The sequence below is a fragment of the Ursus arctos genome, unplaced genomic scaffold (genome assembly GCF_023065955.2).
Source record: "Ursus arctos isolate Adak ecotype North America unplaced genomic scaffold, UrsArc2.0 scaffold_33, whole genome shotgun sequence".
In the NCBI taxonomy this organism is placed as follows: Eukaryota; Metazoa; Chordata; class Mammalia; order Carnivora; family Ursidae; genus Ursus; species Ursus arctos.
The window spans coordinates 24390790-24411161 of NW_026623019.1; the positions used below are offsets into that span (position 1 = coordinate 24390790).

The window sequence follows — 20372 nt, forward strand, 5'->3', positions numbered from 1 at the left end:
AGTCTCTTATGGTTTGTCTCCCTCTCTGGTTTCATCTTGTTTCATTTTTCCCCTCTCTTCCCCTGTGATCCTCTGCCTTGTTTCTCAAATTCCACGTATCAGTGAGATCAGATGATAATTGTCTTTCTGTGATTGACTTATTTCACTTGGCATAATACCCTCTAGTTCCATCCACGTCATTGCAAATGGCAAGACTTCATTTTTTTGATGGCCGCATAATATTCCACTGTATACATACACCACATCTTCTTTATTCATCTGTCAATGGACATCTAGGTCCTTCCATAGTTTGGCTACGGTGGACATTGCTGCTATAAACACTGGGGTGCAGGTGCCCAAGAATCTCCTTATTTAGAGACAGGGTCTATGCGGATATAATCAAGGTAAAACGAAGTCATGAGGGCAGAGCCAGAGTCAGCACGACTAAAGAGAAGAGGCAAAGGTGCAGAGACACAGCAGGAGATGGCCAGGTGAGGACAGAAGCAGGGGCTGGAGAGACAACCATGACCCAAGCTCACAAGGTCAAAGACACCAGGCAAACACCGGGGGCCAGAACTGCTTAAGGAAGGACCCTCCCCCAGAGCCTTCGAGGGAGCACAGCCCTGCTGACTCCTAGATTTTGAACTTCTGGCCTCCAGAACCTGGAAAGAATACACCTTTGTGGTTTTAAGCCACCCCGTACTTTGTGACACGGCAGCCCTGGAAAACGGACACAGAAGGAGCCAGCCTCCTACAGCCTCACTCCTTCCCTATCAGGACAGCGCCCTAGGAACCCAGACTCCAAGCTTCAAGGCGGCCTAGCAGCCACGCGAAAGCCACACAGAAGTGTTGTGGCCTTGACCCCACCGAGGTCTCAGGTCACGGACACCAGAGGGAAGCTTCAGGAGATTCTGAGCCTTCGGGCACCCAGACACTGAAACGTGGAACAGAGACCGGTTTCCCCTGCGCCCTCCCAACTGCAGATGTGTGGGAGCAAAAGAAATGCCATCGTGGCTTTAAACCATTCCGTTTCGGGGTAATTTGTGAGACGACAATAGATAAGCGGAACAGCGCACGTCTATAGAGTCCAGTTCACCTGAATGACGGGTATCTTCAGATTCAAAACACAGGCACCAGTGCCAGTTAGGTATCGAGGTAGTCTGCGAAAGCTCCCCTCAGCAAACATTTATGAAGAATATTCTCGTCTGGAAGTGGTCACCTCCATGCCCCTAAGACGACAACGCGTAATAAGCCGAGAGTTTCTGGGCTTTTAATGATGTGCAAAAACCAGATGTGGTCAAAAGCGTTTCTCAGTTCAAGAACCTCCCCTTGGGGCGCCTGGGTGGCACAGCGGTTAAGCATCTGCCTTCGGCTCAGGGCGTGATCCCGGCGTTATGGGATCGAGCCCCACATCAGGCTCCTCCGCTATGAGCCTGCTTCTTCCTCTCCCACTCCCCCTGCTTGTGTTCCCTCTCTCGCTGGCTGTCTCTATCTCTGTCGAATAAATAAATAAAATCTTTAAAAAAAAAAAAAAAAGAACCTCCCCTTACGTTCTACCGTCTTCACAGGACGCCTACGTTTACAACAGCTTCACCATAACAACCATTCATCACAGCCTAGGTGTAATCTGTAGGTTGTAAAAAGAGTGTGAGGGGTCCTCAGTGGTTAAACCTCGGAGTGATGGAATTATAGGGGATTTTGATTTTTTTGTATTTTCAAAACTGTCTAACAATAACAGTATTTCGATAATTTATACAACAACTTTTTGAGGGACGCCTGGGTGGCTCAGTTGGTTAAGCGACTGCCTTCGGCTCAGGTCATGATCCCAGGGTCCTGGGATCGGGTCCCTTACCGGGCTCCCTGCTTGACGGGGAGTCTGTTTCTCCCTCTACCTCTGTCTGCCACTCCCCCTGCTCGTGCTCTGTCAAATAAATAAAATCTTAAAAAAAAAAAAAAAGACAACTTTTTTGAAAGTTACTTAAGGCTGCTGTACACAATCACTTGTTTCAAAAAACTAAATATCCCTTCTTGTCTACAGCTCAGGAAACGACCATACCAGTGCTCCCGCCAAGTTATAGAAGAATGCCCAGAACCGCATTCCTGCAAATCGTCTTCACCACACCTGTCTGCCACACAGGGAGGCAGAAAAGAAGGGAAATGAAGGGGCGCCTGGGTGGCTCAGTCCATTGAAGCATCTGCCTTCAGCTCAGGTCGTGATCCCAGGATCCTCAGCAGGGAGTCTCGCTCTGCCTCTCCCCCTGCTTGTGTGTTCCCTCTCTCTTTGTCTCTCAAATAAATATAAAAAAAAAAAAAAAAAAAGAGGGAGGCGCTTGGGTAGCGCAGTCGTTAGGCGGCTGCCTTCGGCTCAGGGCGTGATCCTGGTGTTCTGGGATCGAGCCCCACATCAGGCTCCTCCGCTGTGAGCCTGTTTCTTCCTCTCCCACTCCCCCTGCTTGTGTTCCCTCTCTCGCTGGCTGTCTCTCTGTCACATAAATAAATAAAATCTTTAAAAAAAAAAAAAGGGGGGGAGTGAAAATGATAGATGCATCTTCAAGAATCAGCTGAAGTCTTATCTGAAGTGTTTACCATAAAAAGAGTCGGAGGCTTTGATTCCGATTAAAAAAAAAAAAATCAGTGGGCTTTGGTTCATACTATCAAGACAGAATGTGGCCAATGCTCTGGCCAATGGACATCTGTAGAAGTTCAGAAATACAAAGTATAACCACTAAAATTCATAATAGTGGGCGGGGGGTGTGAAACAGGTGATGGGGACTAAGGAGGGCACTTGTCGTGAGCACTGGGTGACGTAGGAAGCGTGGAATCACCACTGTACACCTGAAACTAATAACACTACTAACTATACTGGAATTACAATTTAAAAAATTCATAACAGTGGTGACCTTTGGGCAGGAGGGCAAGAAGGAAGGGACAGAGAAGGAGAACACGGAGACCTCAACGTGATAATGGTTTTTGTTTTCATTTCTGGGGGGAGGGGCACACAGGCGTTGGCTTCTTACTCCTCTGAACTCTGCATGCCCTGCTCTTTCTACTCAAACTGCTCTGGGGCTCCTTCCAGCACCAGGGCGAGGCTGTCGAGAGCTCACGTCAGGTTTCACGCTTGCCCACCCACTGCAGTGACAACGGAGGGGGCGCCCGAGAAGCTGGTCTCAGGACTGAGGACCTGCAGACACACCCAGATTCCAAGTCCGGGGGAGCTGGCCATCTTGGGGGAAAGAGTGGGGAGCAGGAAGTTTGCAACTTAGCACATCTTCTAAAAACTGTCAAGGATTCCCGTAAAGATGTGAGAAATATCTTAGAAAAAAAGTTACTTTGTAACCGCACTGCCAGATTTTTAAAGAATTCTCGCTCTTAATCATACTCTACTTTAAAATCATTTCATTGAGAAAGGGTCGGAAAAACGAAGATGAAAACCCTGACAAGGCAATTTTATTTTGAAAAGTGCAACACTGCAAAACACCCCGTTAATCTCCTCAGTCTCTGGAGGAACCACCTGCACTTAGAGAAAATCGCGCGCCCGCACGTGTGTATCATCTTTTAAAAAAAATTCAATATTCTCCAAGGCCCAACACCCACAGTCTGTCTCTTTAAAATCTGTATCAGTTTGCATAAGCTGCCAGGCGACTGACGGGCCGTCCGGCAAGGCCTGATTTCTCCAAAACAACTTCCGTGACAGTAAGTTCACGAAGGCCAACTTGATAAGCCGGCCTGAACTCCGCAGCCCCGCTCACTACCGAGCAACGAGAGGCCCTCACAGGGAGCACAGCTGCCCGATCACAAGGGGACCTCAGCTGCCATGGCCCAATTCTGGACCGAACAGCAAAAGGGGAAAGACAGCAGAGAAGCAAAGGTGACCCAGCCTTGGCCCCCCTGCTCTCCCGTGGAACAGGACACTCAGCCCTTCGACCAGAGTCCCGCCTCTATCGTTCAAACCCGTGCCGTCCGATATTTGGCCACTTAAATGTAGTTAGAATTAAATAAAATTCACAGTTCCGTTCCTCAGACCCAGCCACCACATTTCAGGTGTTCGACGGCCATACAGAGCCAGGGCAGACCATACAGCACAAACAGGGCACTTCCCTCATCCCGGCGAATTCTACTCCACAGCGCTGACCCGAAGCGCTCCTTTCGTACCCACGTCATCCCTGGGGGGTTTGGCCTTCGAGCTTCCGTCCACACCCCCATCTGATGGCTACAATACCCTCCAGAGCAACGGTGCCCACCCAAGGCGGGGGGGAAGGTTCCAGGAGGTCAGAAAGCTCTAGGGCGTGTGACACTTGCAAATCACCCCCACCCACAGACGCCGACACCCCCAAGTCCTCCCAGGGCTGAGAAGTTCTATTAGACCACCAGAGGATTCTTTAACATTCCGAAGAAGAGCCGCAGTCCAATTTAAACCACAGCGCTAACCTCCTAAGAGAAAAAAAAAAAAACAACATGTGGTGTGACAGACCAGCCCTGCTTCTCTGGGAACTGCCCGGCCATAAAGAATCAGGTGTTTTATTGCCTGAGAATTTGGACTTGGGGCCAAGAGAGCTAGCTGGAATACCGTGCTCTTTTCAAGCACGGAGATAAATATAGGATCCCATCACCTCACTTCAACAACTATGGTTTCCTGCGACCTCACCCACAGCCCGTGTTATTTAGGGATGGAGAGTTCTGGAGAAGCCCCCACCCCATCACCTCGGGCCTGCGTCCGCACAGAGCAGAGGGAGGCCCTCCAGCGGGCTGTCGGGGGTCTAGGCCTCATCCTGGGGGAGGGCTACGAACTCTCGGAGCCAAAGCACCACTCTCATGAGGCTGTCGAGACCAATTCAGGGAATGATCGCTGCAGGATGCTCAGCTTGGCGTCTGGCTGAGCAGAGACCCGGCGAACGGGAGCTCTCCCGCTGCCGTGGAGGCCCTCACCGTTAGCTTTCTGCGTCTCAGCGCACCGCTCACTCTTGGTTCTAATGGATACCCCAGCATCTTAATCCTTTCCTAAGGGTAGGGCAATTTTGTTTCATGGTTTCAATTTGGAATTAAAAAAAAAAAAAAAGTCCATGCCCCCCCCCAAAAAAAAAATAGTATTATCACTACTAATGCTACGGTTTACTACTGCCTCTATTTCTACGCCATTGCTGTTACCGCGATTACTAGGACTAGTTGTAAGAACACCAGCTACCAGCTCTTGAGCTTCTAGTCCATGTCAAGCATTGTGCTAAGCCCTCCATAAATACTGTCTCACTGACTCCTCACAGCCATACTGTAAGGAGGCTTCTGTTATTCTCACTCGAGAGCGGAGGAAACAGACCCAGAGAATTTAAGTGACTTGACTAAAATCATGGAGCTAAGGAAAACAGGATTTGAACCCAAGTCTGCCTGACTGGACACCCCATGCCTTTTACCACTAGCCAAGCTACAGCTACAACCCTCCTGGAGCTAAGAAACTAGTCCCCCACCCCCAAATTAGAAGAACTTTCTATCACATATTCTAAAGGTTAAAAGTTTCCAATGAAAAGGGACTCTCATTCTTCCCCAGCGGCTGTCCTTTCAAGTGTGTATTTCACCGTCTTAACTGGGACTCCTCGATTTTCAGTATCTAAGCTGTTTATTGCAACTACAAGAGCCTTCCTCCCCCTGGATCCCCAAACAGTTCTTGAGTCGGTGGGGCAGGAGAGCTAAGCCCCCTTTTAAGAAGAAGCCATAAAACAGGGGCGCCTGGGTGGCACAGCGGTTGGGCGTCTGCCTTCGGCTCAGGGCGTGATCCCAGTGTTATAGGATCAAGCCCCACATCAGGCTCCTCCGCTATGAGCCTGCTTCTTCCTCTCCCACTCCCCCTGCTTGTGTTCCCTCTCTCGCTGGCTGTCTCCATCTCTGTCAAATAAATAAATAAAATCTTAAAAAAAAAAAAAAAGAAGAAGCCATAAAACAGAAACATTAAGAACCAAGGTGAAACAGTCACCTCGTTTCTGGCTGGAAGATGTTTCCGCATTTCTTCCTATATACAGAGGTTTATCAGGAAACAGCTCCTCGATCGTATTTCAAGAATTCCCAGTTTGTGCTCTCATCCTCACATCAGATTATACCCAAATGAACCAGCATCTCTACCTCGAGGACTCGCCTGTGGGATGATGCATTACCAGGAATTCTCTAGAACAAGGTTCTGTGCACAGCACGTTCTCGGAGGTGTCTGCCCACCCCGTATGGGAAGCCCCGTTGTCTGCAGCCCATTTTACAGGACCTGGAGCCACACTAGCGCAAACCCACACCAAAGCAGAACGCCCGCGAGCTGGAATTAACCTGCAACCTCTTTTCCTTCTCCCCACCCAAAACATGCACCCACCCTTCCATGCAACACACAGAAACACCCGGAAGCTTGGAGGAGAACGAACAGAGAGAATATCGCTGCCAGAATTTTGGATTTTGTAGGGCAGTGGAATTTCGGAAGCAGCTGGCAGACTGATGGAGGGAAGAAAACAAAGATACTTCAGAGCAACCAGCCAACGCCACTCATGGCCACACTCCCATACGATCGTCTATCGCTACCGTTTCAAAAAGGAAACATTTTAAAGTAAAAACACAGAAAAAAGCCAGAGGCTCGGAGTGAAGACAATCCTTCCTAAGGAAGAGAGTAAAACTTCCAGGTACTGACACACATACTACTCACAGGGGTGCCAAGGCAGGCGGACAGCCACAGGAAACACCCTCTTCGTTTCTCTTCCCTCCCTACGGATGGGAACAACCGATTCTAGACCACATCTGGGCACTGAGGAAGCACTCAACCGGCCTGGATGGGCCCTCCCACCCTGCCCGGCCCACATGGGAGGTCCTGCTGGGCCCTCCCTCCTGGGGTCCCTCTCCCCAGCCCCACACTCCCCAGTTCCCATCCCACTCCTCCTTCCTAACCAGGCAGAGGCCAGGGGCCAGACGTGTTCTCTGCACGTCTTGCAAAGCCCTAGGAATTTCTGCCAACTCTGTTCCTGAAGAATGAAGTCTACTTTTTCCCCAGAAATGTGCTTGAAGGGGTTCTGTCTGTGTACACATCGTGAGCAATGTCTAGGCCCTATTCTCATCAGTTACGGGGGGTTTAAGGAGTATAAGTAGGGTCACCCACAAAGGGAAAAAAATTAGGAGGCACTTTACTAGAACATTAAAATTGGTGGGGCGCCTGGGTGGCTCAGTCATTAAGTGTCTGCCTTCGGCTCAGGGCGTGACCCCGGCATCCTGGGATCGAGCCCCACATCAGGCTCCTCTGCTGGGAGCCTGCTTCTTCCTCTCCCACTCCCCCTGCTTGTGTTCCCTCTCGCTGGCTGTCTCTAGCTCTGTCAAATAAATAAAAAATCTTTAAAAAAAAAAAAACATTAAAATTGGGACAATCTTAAAAGAAATATACGTGTGAAGACGGTAAAGTACTCTGCAAATGAGGAATATTTCTCTAAATCAAAACCGCACGATACCACCTTCCCCCTGTCAGAACGGCTAAGCTCAGAACAAACACAGGTGTTGCGGAGCATGTGGACAAAGGGGCCTCATGGCTGCAGGTGGGAAGGCACTGGTGCGGCCCCTGTGGAAAGCAGCACGGAGCTTCCATACTTTTCCAATTAAAAGCAGAACTACTCTTCGATCCAGCAATTCAACTTCTGGGTATTTACCTGAACAGAAACACTAATTTGAATAGATACATGCACCCCTATGTTTACTGCAGCATTATTCACAACAGCCAAGATACGGAAGCAGCCCAAGCGTCCATCGACAGAGGAATGGATCAAGTCGTGTGTGTACACACACACACACACACACACACACACACACACACACACTGGAATATTACTCAGTCATAAAAAAGAATGAAATCTTGCCATTTGGACAACACAGATGGACTTGGAGGGTATTACACTAAGTGAAATAAATCCGAGAAAGGCAAATACGCCGTATGATCTCACGGACATGTGGAATTTAAAAACAAAAACAAAACAAGAGGGTCACCCGAGAGCAATCTGGTGGTCGCCAGAGGGGCAGGGGTGGAGGACGGGTAAAACAGGCGGAGGGGATTAAGAGGTACAAACTTTCTGGCATAAATAAGCCGGGGACGCAGTGCCCAACACAGGGAACAGTTAAGACAGAACGACCTGATCAAGAGGCCCGTTCCAGCTCCCCACACAGATACCCTCCCACCACTCATGCTCCATCCAGAAGAACTCAACAGTGTCTCAACTGGCACCTGAACACAATTAAGGGGGAACAGAGCGGGTCTTGCCTTTTCGTCCTGGTAGATCTTGTTGACGCTCTCCAGCTGCGAGTCGTGGCTGGACTGGATTCGGTCGAGCTGCTCCCGCTGCTTTTCCAGCTCTCCCTGGAACTCGTTCTTCTTCAGCTCCACCGCGCCTCTCTCGGCCGCTGCCCTGCGGACCCTGCCCTCCAACTCCAGGATCCGGGTCTACGAGGACAGCACAGCATGTGAGGGCGAACCCCAAGCTACCCTGCCGACCAGGCCACTGGAGGGAGCTTCCCTCCAAGAAACCAGTTCGGCCGGGCCCAGAGCCAGCGGCAAGCCATATGCACCGCAGGTGTGCTCCCAGGCCCCATGGGCCGTCCCCCCCCAGCGCCACACTCCCCAGTTCCCATCGCACTCCTCCTTCCTAACCGGGCAGTGGCCGGGGGCCAGACACGTTCTCTGCGTGTCCTGCAAAGCCCACATGGAATTTCTGCCAACTCCGCTCCCGGAGAATTAACTCGACTTCCTCCTGAAAATGTGCTTGAAGCAGTTCTGTTAGGAACAATCTGGGAAGTCAACTGTGTAGAAACTACAATTTTTTCCAGAGAAACAGGATTACAGGTCGAGGAAGTCCCTTCTCTGGGCTTGTCGGCCAGCGCGGCTCATCGCCCAGGAAATACCACCGCATCCCTGCCACGGCTGCTGAGGGGCTTGAAGGAGGAAAGTACATGAAGCTCCTCCTGCTCTCCCAGGTGCTCAAATATTTAGTTCCGTTTCCCTCCCTCCGCTGACAGAGCGCTTAACTCCTCGGAGACAAAACCGCTCCGAACAGATTCAGTTGTGCAACTCGGGACACCAAGTCCCCGGCCGCCCAGAGAGCGGGCTCCCGTGGGAGGTCACACGAAAGCACCGCCGCCCCGGGGAAGGCAGGGGGAGAGGACACTGGGCCAGGATGGGGTTTCGTGGCCCGGAGCCCAAGCTCCGCCACCGAAAAGACGGGGTGGGAATCCCCGCTCCTCGCGTACTGCTCCTCTCTGCGTCTCGGTCGGCCCGCCTGGGAAGGGGGAGGACGACGTCCCAGACCTACGGAGTATACGCTGCATGGCTGAAGGAAAGTCATGCGGACACGTGTGAAAGTGGGAAGGAAAACTTCCTTCTAGACTCCTGCAACGGGCTGTGTCTGTGCAGCAGGGGGGAGAACCGGCTCCACTCTGAACCCAGCAGACACGGCGAAGGGTTTGTAGCCAGCAGCAGGGTGAGGGGTCAGAGGAGCAAAAGGGTCCAGAGGAGACCTCAAGGGCGGGGGGATTTCTTGCTAAAGGCCGGCAAAGGGCTCAGACATCAGCAAGAGGAAGCAGGTGCCGGATCAGATATGGGGGGCGGGGATGACTTAGCAGGTTTCTTTGCTAAGTGGGCTGGGCAGGCTGAAGACAGAGGCCTAGAGGGGAAGAGGGGTCAGAGGTGCCTGACTGAAGTCCGGTCAAGGGGAGTCTCTATGCTAGCTCAGCACTGCCTGACCCAGGACGCGCAACGATAAACGGGAAAGTTACAACTAGCCTTGAATGAGGATTTTAACAACCGGCACCTCTAAAACCACATTTCCTACACCTGTTACCCAAATACATTTCCAACAGCACTCTGAGATCTGGCGTGGACCGGAGGGCCCGATGGGCCGTCAGTGTGCGGAAGCAAGCAGTCTTCCCAGAACCAGCCCCCCCGGCACAACGAAAACTCGTTCACTCACGGGCCGAGCAGAGAGGGCCGCTCTGGGAGCAATCCTAAGGCCCAGAGAGGTCCTCTCCCACCCAAGGGCAGAGCGGGTGGGGACAGTCCAGCCCTGGGCTGGCTGTGGGGACGTGTGGAGCCCCAAACTCCAGATACAGAGCGCACAAAGCACGAGCACCATGCCCTCGGGGGCGGTAAGCAGCCCTCAGGCCCCACCACCCAGCGACTCACGCTCAGCCAAGCCGCGCACCTGCAGGTCGACGCTCCGGGAGCTGGCGATCCAGTAGTTGAAGCCCAGGACGATGATGCAGGCCACCAGGGCCGCCAGCACGAGCGGCGGCGACTTCATGCTCCTGCGCCCGTTTCCCAGGCCCATCATCTCAAAGGCCGGCTGAGAACCTGCCAAACGAACAAGCAGAGAAGCCTTGGCACGCGCAGGGCTGCGACCGATCCGTCCTCACGGCCAGCAGGAAGGCGCTGGTGCCCCGCAACGCCAACCTGTGGGAAGGAGAGGGCCACGTAAGCGGCACACCCAGAGCCCACAGCGGTGTGCACCCCGGGCGGCAGGCCCGCCCCCCAGGACAGGCTGGTAGGAGGGAGCACCGTCCTGGAAGCCTCGAGACCTCGGCCAGGCGACAATTTCTCGGGCACCTCAGTTTCCTCTTCCGTAAAACGCGGCAAGTGCAGTACCCACCCGTCCAGGACAGGACGGCAATGAATCATCTCTGAACAGCAACAGCAAATATTAAACACTTCCACGTCAATCTAGGGGGGGAAAGGCCATTTCTCATTGTTCCCCAAAGAGGCCATTTTGAGTCCGAACAAGGGAGGGTACTTCACCTTAGACAGAATTACCAAGGACACCCAGTTAAAGCATTTGTTGAGCAAAGCCACAAAGCAGCCCGGAGGAGTGTGGACGCGCACTGGGTAAGTCACGACCAGCGTGGACACCCCCCCCAACACACACACACACACACACACACGCACGCACGCACGCACGCACGCAGGGTACTGCGGGCAGGAGTGCGGCCTTGGCCCGGGCTTCCTCCGAATGCCTGCTTCTCTCCCCGCGCAGCACGACCAGGGCAGCAAGACAGCGGCAGAGAGCGTCACCTCTCCAGAGCAGGCCAGGTACAGCTCCCAAGGAGGAAGGGGTCAGGTTTGCTCCCGGACTCCAGCCCAAGCCCGGGTCGGCCTGGAGACCAGCACCAGGAAAGCCGACCTTCCCAAGCGGCTTTGCTGAGCTGCATAGAACAGGCCTTATCAGAGGAAGGGCGGCATGCACCACAAAGGGCATCTCTGAGAAGGACGCTTTCATGCCAGGTGCGCCCGCAGTGGAGGAAGGGGGGGAGGGAGGGAAGAGGGGGAAGGGGAAAAGAAAGACCCCCCAGGGCCTCAACTTCTAGGTTCAGTTCATGCCAGCAAGAACGGAGCAGAGCCGACAGGAGCAGCTCTTCCCCCGAAGCTGTTCCGAGCTGGGTGTGTCACCGGAAGACCTCTTCCTTCTTCATAATCACGTACTAGCGTGGGCGTCTCAATGGGGTAACTGAGCAATCTCTGGAATCACCTGGAATAAAGTGCCACCAGGATTCCGAAGCACAGAACTGACCTCAGCCTCCGGGGGTGCCTCCCTCACCAGCCTCTGGTCTCTCAGGATGAAAGAGGGGAAAAAAACTTTAAAAACCAATGATTAGTTGAAATCAGCAAGCACTATACATATTAAAGGAGAGTAAAGCTCAGAAATACTAAACTTCTAGAAAATTCTATATATCTGCTGAAAACGTGTCTCCACTGCCTTACATCCGATTTTGCTCGCAGAACAGTCTTTTTTAACTCTTTTTAAATTTTAAAAAGTATGTATTAAGCTAGAAATACAACGGGGGAGAAAAGTCACACGGTAAAATGTGAGATCTGAAGTCTTCCTCCTAATGGCGGCGTCCTCCTATTCCAGCTGCTCTCAACCCTCCCAGGACCCCAGCGTCACCTGGGACGCAGGCGTGGGCCCCACCACTGCACTTCCAATTCAATGGCTGCAGAGAAGGGCCAGGCATCAGTAGTTTTCAGTGTCCCCAGGTGATTCTCATATGCAGCCACTCTTCTAAATGTTCCAGATGTTTCCTGATGCTTATACAAGCATCGGCATACGTGTTTTTAAATCCAAACAAGATCATTCACACTGTTCTGTAAATGTCGTGAGTCACTTAGTCATACATCTTATCATCACACTTTTCCTCGTGGCACATTACAGTTTGCTCTTTTCTTCCTAAAGTTCTGAATGGGTTGGGGCGCCTGGGTGGCACAGCGGTTAAGCGTCTGCCATCGGCTCAGGGCGTGATCTCGGCGTTCTGGGATCGAGCCCCACATCAGGCTCCTCCGCTAGGAGCCTGCTTCTTCCTCCCACTCCCCCTGCTTGTGTTCCCTCTCTCGCTGGCTGTCTCTATCTCTGTCAAATAAATAAATAAAATCTTAAAAAAAAATAAAAAAATAAAAATAAAGTTCTGAATGGGGCTCCGTGTGCCAGGATTTATTTAACCAATCTCCCACAGAGGGCCACTTGGCTTATTTCCAACAATGCTGCCACGAACACTCCTTACAGCCACACCTGTGTTTGCAAACTTCTATCCAGGTGTGCAAGCCCTTACACACAACTCTGAAACCTAAAATGCTCTAAAAGCCCAAAGAGATTTTTAAAAACTTATCCACGGCAACAAAACCTGTCCTGAACTCAGATCAAGGCCTGATCAGAGCTCACCCAAAGCTACTTATATAGTCTTCATCTTTCTTCCTTCTGGTGACTATTCACACGTTTTGCTGCAGAAAGATCAGTGTTTGATTACGGGGGGGGGGGGAGCTGCCGCAGATCCTGCTGGGGCTGTCGCATAATATATAATAAGTGCATCTTATTATCTTCCGAATTCTGAAAAACTTCTGAATTCCAAACACAAATGGCTTCCAGGGGTTTGGGGAAGGGAGGAGGAACCAGCAAGGAGCGTGCTGTGCGTCAGGCACTGATCAAGTGTTTCAAATACAGGGCTCCCTGAAGCCTCTCAGCAGCTCTGAGGGGGTACTAATCACCCCCATTTGGCAAGTGATGGAGTAAGCCACAGACAGCTGTAGGTAAGTTTCAATAAGTGGTCGTGCTGCGTCATAGGCGTTCCAAACTGTTAGATCTTACTGCCCCCAAAATATTTAGCAAATTACAAGGGGCAAAGAGTGGAGAACCCCAGCAGACACCGCTTCGCCAGATGGTCAAGGTGAATGTCACTCTAATGAGACATCCTGACATCACAGAACGCCTAATAGGATGCCCTGGGGAGAAAAGTTCTGACGAACTTAAGTTGAGGGACATTCTATATTCAAAAAGTGTTGAAATCATGAAAAACAAGAAGACTGAGGAACGGTCACAGAGACGTGGCAACAAGGGAATGATATGGGTGGCTGAAGGATATACAGGAAACTTCTGTACTATGCAACACGTTCATAAATCCAAATCAACTAAAAATTTCTGATCTTACTCTACTGGCTTCCAAAGGAGTTTCAATAATTTACTCTCCCACTACTAGTACGAGAAATGTCTGTTTTCTCGCACAATAACACCAAAATAAAACTTTTTAATGTTTGGCAATCTCATCAGTAATATTTTAAAAGACATTTCTTGGGGTTCATGGATGGCTTGGTCCGTACAGCATGCAACTGTTTATCTTGGGGTCGTAAGTTTGAGCCCCATGTTGGGCATAGAGCCTACTTAAAGACATTTCTTTAGTTATGAGCATAATTGAGCATCTTTTCATTTACTGGCCATTTGTTCATTTTGGTGAAATGTCTTTTCATATTTTCTGCCCATTTTTTTTTTTTTAAAGATTTTATTTATCTGACAGAGAGAGACAGCCAGCGAGAGAGGGAACACAAGCAGGGGGAGTGGGAGAGGAAGAAGCAGGCTCCAGCGGAGGAGCCTGATGTGGGGCTCGATCCCAGAACGCCGGGATCACGCCCTGAGCTGAAGGCAGACGCTTAACGACTGCGCCACCCAGGCGCCCCTTTTCTGCCCATTTTAAAACGTGGGTGTTCATCTTGTTGATTTGTAGGAGCTCTTTGGATGTTAAAGACAAATCTTTGGTCTTTCATGGGAATAGCTTTTACTCTCAATTTTTCATTTGTTCTTGGACTTCCTCTTTGAAATTTTTGCCCATAGTTTTTGGTTATTGGTGGTGTTTTTAAAATAACCTAATCCTGTCGATCTTTTCTTTTGTGTCTGGATTTTGTACTTGGACATTTCTGGTCTAAGTTTAGAAATATTTACCCGTATCTCCTCTCCACATACCTACGGTCTCATATATTTAAATCTCTCATCCACTTGGAATTCCCTTTTGATGTAAGGAGTAAAAAATACCCAAAAAAGTGAGGTTTTGGTTTTATGTGTGTGCATGTGTAATGGCCCTGTGTAATGGCCAGCCAGTTCTGTCAGCAACCTTTACGGAAAAATCTATTTTTACCAGAATCGTGTGGTGACAGCAGAGTCAACGAAGCAGCAGTGAGTGCCGTCACCTGGGGCTCGCTCCCCGGGGCCACCCTGCAGCCCTAGACATCCCAGACCAGGACTGCAGTATGACAAAGGGAGGTTCGAGGAAGCTGAACACGATTCTGGTCTCAGAAACCACTCACTCTGACCTAGTGCTTGGCAGGCCAGGAAGGTACGCGGCTGCCAGAGGGCACAGTTAGGAGAGCCCGGGGCTCCCAATGGACACGGGGCCACCCCGGCTAAGAAGGTGAGCGGGAGCGAGGGAGGCCAGCACTGAGCCTTTGGGCGGCCAGGGGCAGCGGGCTGACTTCCAGGACTGTAGAAACCCCTGCTGCTGAAAACAATGGGCCAAAGGTAGGAAACTAAGGCCCTACCTCAGAGCCAGAGTTTACAGGTGTCAGATACTTCAAAGGCTCCCCTCCCCCACCTTAGTTCTGTGGACCCAGGGGGTGATGCAGGAGAAATACTGCCCCAGAAATGTCAATATTCATTATAAGCGAGGCTTCAGAATGTGTTTGGTCTCATATTTGATTGTAAGCATCTGACATACTGAAAAATGATTAACCGAAACCAGCTAAATTCTGTGAAACCCCAGGCTTCCCTGGAGCAAAAGAAAGTGGTTTGTTTCTGGATTAAAAGTGTCTTGGTAAACTGGAAATGTGAAAAAAACTGCACATTCTTTCCTACTGGCTTAATTTTAAAAATTCGACCTACTGGTTAAAATTATTATTTGCGCGTAAGACAAAAATTTTTGGTAAAAGAAGAGAAACTTCTAATTACTTAAAAAAAAAAGAAAAAGAAAAAAAAAGCACCTGAAAATGAGCAACCTGCCAAATACACCGGCCCCTTGAACCTACTAGTTACATACTTTTCTTTTTTCTCATTTCCTTATTTCCACACAGGTTTTTAATTTTTTATTTTTTTTTTAAAGAGAGAGCACTCAAGCGGGGTCAGGACAGGCAGAGAGAGACAGAGAATTTTTTTTAAAGATTTATTTATTTGAGAGAGAACGTGCTCGCCATGAGTGGGGGGTGGGGGCAGAGGGAGAAGCAGACTCCCTGCCAAGCAGGGAACCCCGACACCTGGGATCATGACCTGAGCCGAAGGCAGCCCTTACCCGACTGAGCCACCCAGGCGAACCAAGAATTTAGTTACTATTCTACACCCAACGTGGGGCTTGAACTTACAACCTGAGATCAAGAGTCACAAGCTCTACCGGCTGGGGGCCCCTCCCCATAGGGGTTTTTAGTCGGATGGGCCAATGCTGTACGTAGAGAGCAATCACAGCAGAACAGCTCCCTAGACCAACGTGAGCACTGCAGAAACAACAGCGTCTCCGGTGGGACAGCCCCACCTTTCTTCCTTCTCCAGGAAAGGGCCTCGCCTGAGTCCTGGCGCGCCCGCGGGAGGCCCTCAGCAGGAAGTCCAGAAGGCCCTGTGCAGTGAGCAAACTGACCTGAGAATGCCCTGTGCAGCACAGGTGAAGGCTCCGGTCACCACCATTGTTCTGAGGGTTTAGAAATACTCTACCACGCCCCAAGAATGCCCCCAAGCCTGGGGTCAGCAGAGCAGGCCCACAGGCCCTCATCGGCCTGTTTTATAAACACAACCCACCAGCTCCTTTACTGCCCACAGCTGCTTTCTGGCCACGCAGCAGAGTTGATTCAAATCTACTCATAGGGTTATTGTGAGGACTCAACTGGTCAAAATACTTATCATCTGGCCCCGCAGAGAAGCTTGCCAACCCCTGCTCGAAACCATTAGGGTTTACTGACCAGGTCCACAGCATTCTCCTTAAATTGCTCTGAAAACTTACCAGGAAGTGCAGATAATCTCCTCCTCTCACTCCCCCACTCCCCAATTACAAACATCATGTTTCCCCAACTCTGGGAGCTGACAGTTTATAAAGAAAATAACTTCCGCGACACGGTGACCGCGGTTAATAACACCGGACTGGGTATGTGAAAGTTGCTAAGAGAGTACATCTTAAAAGTTCTCACCACAAGGAAAAAAAATGTTGTAACTGTGGTTACAGACATTAGATTTACTGTGGTGACCATTTTGCAATACACACAAATACCGAATCATTACGTTGTACACTTAAGACTACCATATGTCAGTTAGACCTCAATTTTTTTTTTTGAAGAAAAAACTTAAAAATTCATGTGCATGACAGGGTGCCTGGGTGGCTCAGTCAGTGAAGCGTCCGCCTTCAGCTCAGGTCATGATCTCAGGGTCCTGAGATCGAGTCCCACATCGGGCTCCCTGCTCAGCAGGGAGTCTGCTTGTCCCTCTCCCTCTGTCCCTACCCCCTGCTCATGCCCCCTCTCTCTTGCTAACCCACCCTCACTCCCAATAAATAAAATATTTTTTAAAAATTCATGTTCATGTTTAGTATTATGTAGTGGAAATGCCAAAGAATGAGATGGACAAGTGAAAATGAATGAGAGGAACCAAATTCCATTGTTTTTTTCCAGCACTTGAAATTTTCTGAAGAAAGGCCGCCTCCCACATGGATGCCAAGACTACATCTTGGCAGGAACTCCCAAATTTTCCTCCAGTTCAAGAGTTGGCAAACTGCAGCCCAAAGGCTGAATCCTGCCAGCCACCTGTTTCTGTACACTGCCCCTAAGCCTTGTTTTCACAGTTTTTAATGGTTGAAAAAAAATCAAAAGAATAGTTCACAACATGTGAACAGCACATGCGATTAAAATTTGGGCGTCCATAAATAAAGTTTTATTGGAACACAACCAGTCCCATTCATTTATGCCTTGTCTGTGGCTGTCAGACTACAAGAATCGAGTCTGGGCAAATGCATCCCGGAGGGTATAGAAGATGCTCCATGGGGCTAGGGAAGAAAATCCTAGAAGTTACATTAATTTGTATCCAAATAGTATGACAGGGACTATGTTTCAGTCATGTAACTATCACATAAAAATAACTTGGAAGCATATATCTATACTAATTATATTAATTATCTTATACTACATTACATTATACTAATTCTATTACACTGCCATAAAATAAATACTAACGGTGCTAATAAAAATAGACGACTCTGCTAAGTCCCTCTGTTGAAGGTCACAAGCCACCACCATCTGAGGTGCCTGAGGAACGCCTCTGACTTTGGCAGTGAGGTGGGCTGACAAATTGCAACTACACCAAACCTTACAGAGACTATGAAACTTTAAGATTCCTATAAAAAGCACAAATTAACGTTAGTCTAGTAAACGAAAGCATGGGCATACACAAGCCCACCGCTGGGAAGGGGCCGGCTTTTTTGCTTTGCTTTGCCACAAAGCAAAACCTCTGATGATAGAATCAGATCGGCCAAGAAATACTCACAGTTCAGGGAGTATATGAAATAGGGCTTTACTGCCACTGTCACCAAGCATGAATCCAGTCCAAAGAGTATACTGGGGCACATGCACCTAATTTATATATAAGTAACTTACAGGAGAGTGCTGCACATTTGTTTAATAGAGATAAATGATATATAACATTGAATCAATTTTTTGTTGTTTTTTAAACTAATGAGAATGATCAACAAAGTTTGGAAGCCACAGCAAATGACCATCTGTATCACCATCATCATACTGTATAGAATTCTTACGTATCGGGGCGCCTGGGTGGCACAGCGGTTAGGCGTTTGCCTTCGGCTCAGGGCGTGATCCCGGTGTTGTGGGATCGAGCCCCACATCAGGCTCCTCTGCTATGAGCCTGCTTCTTCCTCTCCCACTCCCCCTGCTTGTGTTCCCCCTCTCGCTGGCTGTCTCTCTGTCTGTCAAATAAATAAATAAAATCTTTAAAAAAAAAAAAAAAAAGAATTCTTACGTATCTTTTCCTCCTGTCAGGCACTAGTTAATCTTCAAAACCTTAGCTAAGGGAAGGTCTATTAACACAATGCTGAAGGGTTTTAAATGAAAATAAGATCAAAATATTTTAACGATCAGAGAAGGCATGATTTTTTTTTTTCTTCTGAAAGTGTAGGAAATTCACTGTGTGAAACAAAGTAGACTCCCTGGGAACTTGGTAAGCACTTCTGAAACTTCAAGCCAAGTCTTTTCATGTAATGTCATCAGTAACTGGAAAACTCTGGAAAAGAAAATGACCACAACCTAAGAATGTTTTTTGCTAGAGGAAGCAGGGAGCAGGCAAATGAAATACCACTCACTTTTCTAAGGTGAGACAAAAGCCCATCAAGACCATTCCTCCTACTTTCGCAAAATAAACAAAAAACCTAAGTTTTTTAGCAAAAAAAAAAAGTTGCTTTTTTTTTTTAACAACAACAACAACAACAAAGAAGTGCTTCTTTTCCCCTTATCCAAATCCAAATGGATGTTATTTCTCACCTTAGGGCATTAAAAAAATAAAAAGGTAATAAAACAATACAACTACATTAAAGCCAGGGCATGGGGCCGCTCATCCCTCATCTGGGCCTCCTGCCCTCCCTTCCTGGGGCTGTCCTTCTCTGGCGGCCAGGCCATCTTCCAGCTCCCTTTCACTAAAGTGCCAGCCAGGGGACCGTGCTCAGTACAGCCTGCTAGGAGTGATACCCCAACCTTCCACCACCTCCCTGGAGAGGCGGTTTCCCCAGGCTCTGCCCTTCCACCCTTTGTGCTTCAGATGCAGAAAGCCTGTCTGCACGTTCATAGGATTTTCAATAAGGTCAGCAGTTTCCTCCCTGCTGGGGGAAGGTGGCCACAAACCCCCCCCAGGCCTGATACAGTCAACCACTGTCACTTCTGTTTCTGCCCCACCCCTCAAAAAATAATATAAATACAAAATCTTTTCATCCCCCATCAATAACTAGGCCCATGGCCAGCAATTAGAAAGGAGATGGCATCCTTAGCTCCCAACAGCAACGCCGTCCATATCTGATACCCCCCAGCACCCCCAACCACTCCTTCCTCTCATTCTTGGTCCTTCATTTTTTAACAAAACGGATGGGGGAAAAAAGTGAAAACCTCTCCGTAGGAGAACAAAATACATCTGGAAGAGCTGATTGTTTTCTTTAAACATCCTCAGAATTCAAAGTCTTTTTGACCATTATACCTTAAACATTGAGTTCTGGCCTAGGGACAGCAAGTCTCACCAAATTACTGTTTTCTTTTTACAAATAAAATAAAATTATTCTTCCTGTGCATGAGCTTACCTTAATCTATAACATAAGCAGGAGGAGCCAGAATGCCCTAGGAGACCCACAGGGACCAGACCGCCAAGAGACTCCACTGCTCCCCTGGTCTCATGCTCCCAAAATTTCAGAAATACTAAAACTGCCTAAATTTGAATCAATCTGGTGGCTATAAAACAAACGGAGTCACTAGAAAGGTGTTAAATATTTCATCAGATCGTGGGACATCTTAACAATCCACCCCTAGGAATGTCCCTCACCATTTGTGGAATTTCGAGCTGTAGGGCCTTGGAGACCTTGGAGACCCAAACCAGACAAAGGAAATCCCTGGGACCCATGAAAGCCACACAAGTTTGGTTATGCAAATTTGGAAAAGGGATATCTGAAAATGACCAGCAACATCATGGCATTCCCAATACAATATGGTCCTTAAATTCCACTAAAAAGAACATTCATCGAAGTAGGTATTTTCTTATTTTACCTAAATAAATAAAAAAAACATTACAAACATCAAACAGGGTGTGAAACAGAAACTGTATATAAACCCAGGAGACTATTTTTACACAGAGCAAAAGTTCTCCGGATGCTGCACACAGTCATAGGTGGGAAACACACATGCAGGAGGGAACCTGCAGCATCCCCGAGACGGGCTCCGGCCGCACCGCGGCGGTTCGCGACTCAGGGACCCGGCGCGCAGCTCCCTGTCACCTGCGAGGACGCGACCGCTGCCAACGTGGGCACCCGCGGCGCCCGAGCGCCAGGACGCGGAGGTGAGCGGCGCGCGGCGGCCACCCGCCCTC

General features: G+C 49.3%; 1 protein-coding gene across 3 annotated transcripts in view; it reads right to left on the reverse strand.

Annotated features, from left to right (window-relative positions):
• Window positions 1-20372, reverse strand: part of GOLM1 (golgi membrane protein 1) — a 56594-nt gene that overhangs the window by 35722 nt on the left and 500 nt on the right. For 2 of the 3 annotated variants that reach the window (XM_048218330.2, XM_048218329.2), the window contains exons 2-3: window positions 10170-10318; window positions 8237-8416 (exon numbers count right to left, since the gene is read on the reverse strand). In XM_048218330.2, coding sequence (XP_048074287.2) covers window positions 8237-8416; window positions 10170-10298 — 309 coding nt within the window. In that variant the 5' untranslated portion in view covers window positions 10299-10318. Of the gene's footprint in view, window positions 1-8236; window positions 8417-10169; window positions 10418-20372 lie in introns of all 3 variants that reach the window. The other variant, XM_057305530.1, reaches the window with a different exon arrangement.